The sequence below is a fragment of the Ostrea edulis genome, chromosome 1, assembly GCF_947568905.1.
Source record: "Ostrea edulis chromosome 1, xbOstEdul1.1, whole genome shotgun sequence".
NCBI classification, from domain to species: Eukaryota; Metazoa; Mollusca; class Bivalvia; order Ostreida; family Ostreidae; genus Ostrea; species Ostrea edulis.
In genome coordinates this window covers 1,162,060-1,169,559 of record NC_079164.1, presented here as the reverse complement: position 1 = coordinate 1,169,559, position 7,500 = coordinate 1,162,060, and the positions used below count along the sequence as shown (strand labels likewise).

The following is a 7,500-nucleotide window of genomic DNA, read 5'->3' as shown; positions in this document are numbered from 1 at the left end:
AGGAAAGCAATAGGTTAGACAAACAAGCTCAAAAGGAAACTGCCATAAAAGAACAGTCCAATATTAGAGAAATTAGCTTGCCTAGTAAATCCAAACTCTCAAAACTACACTCCAACATAAGTAGCTACTGTCAAATAATCAAAGACTATGCATATAACTGCAAGGATAATGGAATTTTGCAAGAAATTTGTCAAAATTTGCATGTAAATGTAGATGTGCTGAAGCGTAACTTGTCCCAGGAAACTGACTCAACAGAGTTCATTTTGGATAACCCAGAGAAAAAGATGACCCACATTGCAACAGCAAACATAAACCGGTTATCGCTTTCAAAGAGAAAGAAAAAAGGGGCTGGGAGGCATGGTGTATCAGCAGAAAAAATGAAGTATCATTATTCTTCAAAGGGAATAGATGACCTCATGACAGAAAGTAATGGTAGGTCAAAATATCTAAAATGAGGAATCATTTTAATTTGTGAGGGGTCAATACTCATTACTTATAGCAACCAAATTTTTACTTGTTTGTGTTAATGTAATTTTGTGCATATACCCAAATAATCTGCAAATTTAGCATTAATGAACAATGATAATTACAATGTACAATTGCATAGGTTTTTTCCATCTTTTCTTTAAATGCTTGTCTTTAATTATCTTTATTTTTTGTCTTTTTAATTATATAGAAGAAAGATGTGTAGATGAGGAAGTAATTACTATCGAGGATGATGATGAATACATGCATATTCCAGGTACATTTAAATCAAACATTTCAAATTTGAAAAAAAAAAAATCTGGTTTTAGCCATAATTTATCATGCATAACAGACCATTTAAAAAAAACTATCATTAGTCATATATATATTAATAGAAATATTAATCCAAGAGTTAACTAGATCGTTATAACAACCATAGAATTTGCAAAATGCTGACTTCAATCGAGACTGTTGAAACCCCTGTACCATTGACTTGTTTGTCAGTAGCTTGCCTAGATTTAAAAACTGACAATACGCAGAACGAGCTCTTACGTATCGAATCAGTTGAGAGATATAAACATTTCAAATCTTATTCCCAAGAACACCAAAAGCATGATTAATAATATTTATATGGAAGCATGCTCAGGTAGTGTGGATTTTGTTTGATACAAAGAAAGAAGTGAATTACCAGTAGCAACCAGAGTCTATCACATTTTTCTACATAATTTAATACTTCTAGCTGGGTGACACACAAAAACGAAAATTAAAATTTGATCTTGGAGCTTCTTATTTCAGAGTCAAAAGCTTGTCATACAACAGGTTTTGGGGCGGAGGAAGATACAATTACAGGTAAATGTTATTTTTAATGAAAGATGGTTGGAAACTCACTGAATAACGTGTATTACAGTATTAGCATGGGGATTAGTGCCAAAGCTATGCTCTTAAAAATCTTAAAAAAACATTTCATTTATTATTAGCATGTAGGTTGGTGCAGAAATTATGGTCAATGCCAAGTGACTATCATATTCCAGTGGCAAAGGTTGATGGAAGAAATATAACAGATACAGATATAAGGTCCCTTAGGCCAGGACAATGGCTGACTGATGTGGTAAATATTAAATGTTTCAATTTAACTTATTTACATAATAAATTGGTACCGCATATAATTAGCGTTAGTTTTTAGCTCACCTGAGTTGAAAGCTCAAGTGAGCTTTTCTGATCACCTGTTGTCCATCGTCTCTCCGTCTGCCTGTAAACTTTTCATACTTTTTACTTCTTTACCAGAACCACTGGGCCAATTTCAACCAAACTTGGTATAAATCATCCTTGGGTGAAGGGGATTCAAAGGAACGACCATACCCCCTTCAAAAGGGAGATAATCACAAAAATGCAAAAGTAGTGTAGGGTCATTTAAAAATCTTCTGATGAAGAATCACTAGACCAGAAAACTTTACATTTAAATGAAAGCTTCCTGAAATAGTGCAGATTCAAGTTTGTTAAAATCCTGACCCCCTGGTTTTATAAACAACACAAGTAACCACTTAACTAGATCTGATCTTTTTATGTGTACAGTATGTATGCACTCTTTGAAAGTGTTCAGGTGTAGAGAGTGAGAGTGGTACATGTATGTGTCTGTGTGTTTCAAAACAAATGCTATTGATACTGACTTCAATGTTGGTTTGTTTCTATTAAAGAAATTATAAAAAAAAAAAAATCTTAGCAATATATATATATATATATATATATATATATATATATAGCCATGAAAAAAAAAATCTTGACCCCTGGGGGTAGGATGGGGCCACAATAGGGATCAAAGCTTTACATGCGAATATGTAGGGGAAATATTTTGATATGGGTCCTTGACTCAGGTGAGTGAAGTCGCCCATGGGCCTCTTGTTTATGTATATTTTAGATAATGGATAGCTACATCTCTTTGCTGGCTGTAGCCCAGAATGATATGTATAAGAAGGTTTTGCACTATGATACACTAAAGATGACCAGCATCATTGAGGGTACATTTGTAAGGCCCCAAACTTCTAAAGAAATGAAGGTACATATACATTGTCATGCAGGGATGATGATTTGAAAAATACATGAGTATTATTGTTAAGGGAAATGTACAGCAGGCAATATTGATTTCATTCCTGGGCTTTATTTAAAATAGTTGTATTTTTTTTTATTCCTAAATTTGACAGTTATTTAAAATTTTTCCCATGGGGTAAGAAATAGTTTTTTGAGGCTCTTATGAATGTTTATTTTACAAAATTCCAAATAAATATTTATGCATGACTACAAAAAAGGTGTTATCCATTTTGTAGATAGAAGAACTAGATGCTGATATTGTAGTGGGGACTTACCACAGATCTGGTCACTGGACATTAGTAGTATGTATCATATTTTGAAAAGTGGAAAATATTTATCAATGTGTTGTGAATAATCCAACCCAAATTCATTGGTGTAGAGGAATTTAAATGTGATTTTTGTTCTTCCTCACTATCTGGCTAACCAAATTACATATTTAATACATGTAAAAAGTTGTTATTTCATTACTTAAGTATTAATTTATTTGAGCTGTAAGCTCCTTTGAGCTTTTCTGATCACTCGTTGTTTGGCATCCATCCATGTGTCTACCTGTCTACCCATCTGTAAACTTTTCAAATCTTTGACTTCTGCTCTATAATCACTGGGCCACTTTTAACCAAACATGACACAACACATGAATTAATTTCCTTTTAAAGGGGAGAATATAAAAGAAAAAAGTGGAAAAAATGTTGACTGTCTTAACAGAATCTCCTCAGAAATAACTGCCATTCGACCTAAAACTCACTTTTACCTCTAATTGCTTTCTGATGGGATAGACATTAAAATTGTAAAAACCATTAGAAATTGGAGACATGGTATGGCTGCAGTGGGAGTTCAGATTTTTATTAAAGAAAATTGATGGATGAAACAATTCACTCATGAACTGATACTCAGGTGAGTGAAGTGGCCTATTGGGGCCTCTTGTTTCATTAACAAATAGTACTGTATATCTGTATTGTTATTAAATGTGGTATAAAGGTCTGTTGGCGTGGTGTAATTTAAATGTAATTTGGGATTGTTAATGTTCTCAGACACATTCATAATTGGAGAGGTACATTGTACATGAATTCCTAATGCATGTTGTAGTTATATGTAAATTATAATTTCGATTTAAACCAGGTTGTGGAAATGAAACAAGGAAAGATCTATTTTTATAATCCTTGTGGGGAAAGACCAGCTGAAATGAAAAAAATAGAAAGGAGATGGAGGTTAGATCATTTTCATACTTCTATAGTGCAGTATGGGTACTGGCTTATGCTCGGAGATGGGTGTTCCCATCAAGGGGAGTCTATGATTTCCATCTTCGTAACACCACAGAAACTGGGTATAGCTAGGTTCTGTCATTTTGAGTCTCTTGACTTGTAAATAAATTTTAAAATAAATAACCCACAGAACAAAGAATCAAAACACAAAAATTTGCACCTGCAGAAAAAAAAAGTTATGCAGTGCATGTATATTTTTATATATTTCGTTTTTGAGCAGGAAATACGTGGAAGATGTTGAAGTTGCTTGTGGTGTACAATTTCCATTAAGGACCTGGAGTGTTACAAACACTGCTCATTCTAAACAGAAAGACTCTTTCAATTGCGGAATCTACTGTTTTATAGTTAGTGTCATCTTTTTAAAAAAAATATTAAATTTTTCATAAATACAAGTCATTTACAAAATATATTAGAACTTGAAAAAGAATTATTTATCTGCTTAAGAGTGAATGGGAAAATGCATCTGCAACATATTATGCACTTTCTGATATATATTGTGTTACTGTAATGTAATATACAGTACCATTTCAATTTCACCATTCAGTTTGCAGAAAAGCATATGACTAACAAGCTTTGTGACTTACAATCCATCACTGGGAATGAACTGGAGGAAACGAGAAGATCAGTAGCAGAACATATCATGTTGTATGAAGGTAAAAACTAAGAATCACTGATTTATCTGTTTAGTATATTAAATGTGTTATCTAAGTAAAAAGTATGTCAAAGGAATATATCTACATTCACTGAATCTTTTCTCTTATATCTATTTTGATATTGACATTTTTTTCATCATACAATCAATGCATGTTTGTTGCAATTAGTAGTGCGACCTGTTTTTTTTTTAGTACTACCTGTCTTTGTAATCATTACCATATATGGAGCGCCATCAAGGTCAAAGGGTGCATTGGCTGTTCCGTTTAACGTAACGAGTGTGTCAACCATATGATATTTTAGTACTTAAATCTAGTTTATATTTTCTTTAAAATGCATTAGAATATGAATATAAACAATAATATATTATTCTGTTGTTTCAGGCAGCATACTTGGACTAATATTGGTAATAAGTTTAATAATAATGAGGGTCGGGCATACATGTATGTTGTCTCCGGATGCTCTACAGTCATTTGTGGACAGTTCTAATTTTAACATCTTTAATGATGTTTAGTTTTGTCTCTTTCAAAAGTGTACTTGACTGGATGTTGTCCAATGTGTGGTTTTCAAATTGGAAATGATGACTTTGTAAGTATTCTACAAGTATCTTACTAGATAGTAAGTTGATGATAAATGCTTTTTATTTATTATTTGAAGTATATCAGTGAATTTTATTAATTTTATGGCAGTTTTCTTTGCAAACTACAGTAGCTCTTTTTGTGATTAGACTTGTGTAGAAAATTAAATTGAACTGAACATTGTGACCAAAGGTAAAGGCTACACCTACCATGCTGATACAAGTTTCGATGATTTTATAACAATTTTTCTATACAATCTTTCCTGGTGAAATCATGCACATTGTGACAGCTAATACATAATGTTTTCATGTAAATAAATCTATATTAAGGGCTGTTTAATTCCTGTTTTTAGATAAAGTGCAAGACATGCAAGAGATCATTCCATTTTCGCAGCTATTGCATTGAAGCTGAGTTAAAAATTTGAAGGATTCTGATGAGTTTGAATGCAGACTATGTCAAATTGATTGGGTAAATATTCAAGTGCACTTCTGCCTGCATGGGGGCTATGTATGGAATATCATTTTACTATGTATTTTTCAATCATTTCTCTTCCATTTCTTTTTAAAGCATGAGAACTTGCTTTTTGTGTTCACCTGAATATCAGTAATAATGTATCACCTGAATATCAGTAATAATGTATCACCTGAATATCAGTAATAATGTATCTCACCTGTATATCAACAATAATGTATCTTATCATTGCTATTTATTATATAGCCAGTCTGTGTAGAAAGAAAGAGTCCTCTGGAGGAAAAACCTGAGACTAAATCAAGTGAACCAAAAGCGGTAATTAAAAGATAGTTAATTAAAAGTATTAAATATGAACCTTATAATTAATCTAGATAATATCTAGAACTGGATATTACTTCAGAAAAAATGCTGGACAGGTATGAACAAGATATCTTTCAGAGAAAAGAGATATCTCTCAAAGTGAAAGAGGTATCTCTGTAAGTAAAAGAGATATCTCTTAAAATCAAGAGATATCTCTCATTTGAAAGAGATATCTCTTTAAATTAAGAGAAATCTCTTTAATTTAAAGATGTATCTTATTTTTCGAATAAATTGTAAAAGGACTTGCCATATATCTCAGATAAGTTGTAACTGAGGGACTTGTTCAGTTGAGTTTTTTTTTTCAAAATGATAGTTAAATCTATTCACCATATTCAATATACCAAAGATTTTTTTAATATCCCTGTGTTTATATGAAATATAAATGAACATAAAACTTTTACCACTATAAACATATCAAAACTGTAATAGTATTGTACAGCATTTGTCCAATTTGATGCATAAAATAACAATACTAATTTCTTTGAAAGAGTAATTATTTTCACTGTTTAATAAAAATGTGCCATAATGCAGTCTTGATCAAGTCTTCAAAATTTCATTATGACACTAAATAATAAAGAATTAATGCATAAATAACTTTGTTGTTTTTCAAGGTTTCCTTTAACCCCTCATATGACTTGAGAAAACATCCAAAAAAGGTATTATACAGATTCTTTGTTATAAATCTTGAAACTTTATAAAAAAAAAAAAAAAAAAAAAAAACAACAAACCCACATGCACACACAAACATGTATGTTATATACAGACATAAAACATACTGATCTGTTTAATTCATAGTGAAATATCAACTAATTAATGATATGTTAACTCATTTTGCAGAAGAAAGTAACTATAAGTTTTCTCTGTATGTTGATATTCAATTGGAAAATAAGTTTTTTAATACATGAAAAGTTATTTAAACTTTATTTCAGAAGAGAAAAAGAACTTCTTTTCTGTATTCTGATATTAGGGGAAGGTACAAATTACCTTTAAAATAGCATGATGTTGCATTTTTTATATTTATTTATTGCATTTTTGTAGTTGTTGATATATAATTATGAATGATTATGAATCTCATATTATTAATGACTTGTTTTAACAACCAAAAGAAATAATTCTAAATTGGTTAGGAGTAATGACTAATAAATGTGTTTTTGAACTTTCACTTTCAATGATTTATAAGAGAGAAATAAATTGTATATGAGATAAATAAATACATGAATCATAAAGAAATCGGGGGGGGGGGGGTGTACCCTGAACAATTTGACTGTGGGTCAATTTGTACATCCTGATTGATGTCATTATGCCTTGGATATAAACAGTTTGCCAAATGTAGCCAACCCAAAGAAGTTAAATTGTGTACATAGTAAAACCTTTTTAGATTTTTAGATTTCCCAAAGAAGTTAAATTGTGTACATATGTAAAACCTTTTGTAGATTTTAGATTTTCTTTAAATTGTATTTTGCATTCAATAGACTAGTTGTGTTCATAGAATTAGTTGTTTTTATTAATTATTTTTTTTATTTATATGATTTACTTGTTTTACTTGTAGATTTGTATTAAAGTATGTTCAATGTCTATTTCTACATATTTTCATCAACTCACAACAATTAATTATTGAAAACACTATG

The 7,500-nt window shown here is 30.9% G+C and overlaps 2 protein-coding genes across 3 annotated transcripts in view; both read left to right on the top strand.

The window, feature by feature from the left end:
• The window catches only part of LOC130051290 (uncharacterized), a 13,182-nt gene extending 8,579 nt beyond the window's left edge, over positions 1-4,603 (top strand). Inside the window, exons 12-20 of the mRNA XM_056153132.1 lie at positions 1-432; positions 677-742; positions 1,261-1,314; positions 1,443-1,573; positions 2,381-2,518; positions 2,787-2,852; positions 3,670-3,758; positions 4,033-4,156; positions 4,357-4,603. The exon at positions 1-432 is cut by the window's left edge and continues 431 nt beyond it. Coding sequence (XP_056009107.1) covers positions 1-432; positions 677-742; positions 1,261-1,314; positions 1,443-1,573; positions 2,381-2,518; positions 2,787-2,852; positions 3,670-3,758; positions 4,033-4,156; positions 4,357-4,476 — 1,220 coding nt within the window. The 3' untranslated portion in view covers positions 4,477-4,603. The remainder of the gene's footprint in view (positions 433-676; positions 743-1,260; positions 1,315-1,442; positions 1,574-2,380; positions 2,519-2,786; positions 2,853-3,669; positions 3,759-4,032; positions 4,157-4,356) is intronic.
• A 2,747-nt stretch (positions 4,604-7,350) lies between these two features.
• The window catches only part of LOC125663022 (uncharacterized), a 2,982-nt gene continuing 2,832 nt past the window's right edge, over positions 7,351-7,500 (top strand). For both annotated transcript variants that reach the window (XM_056153133.1, XM_056153134.1), the window contains exon 1: positions 7,351-7,500. This exon is cut by the window's right edge and continues 161 nt beyond it. The gene's annotated coding sequence lies outside the window, so the exon portion shown is untranslated.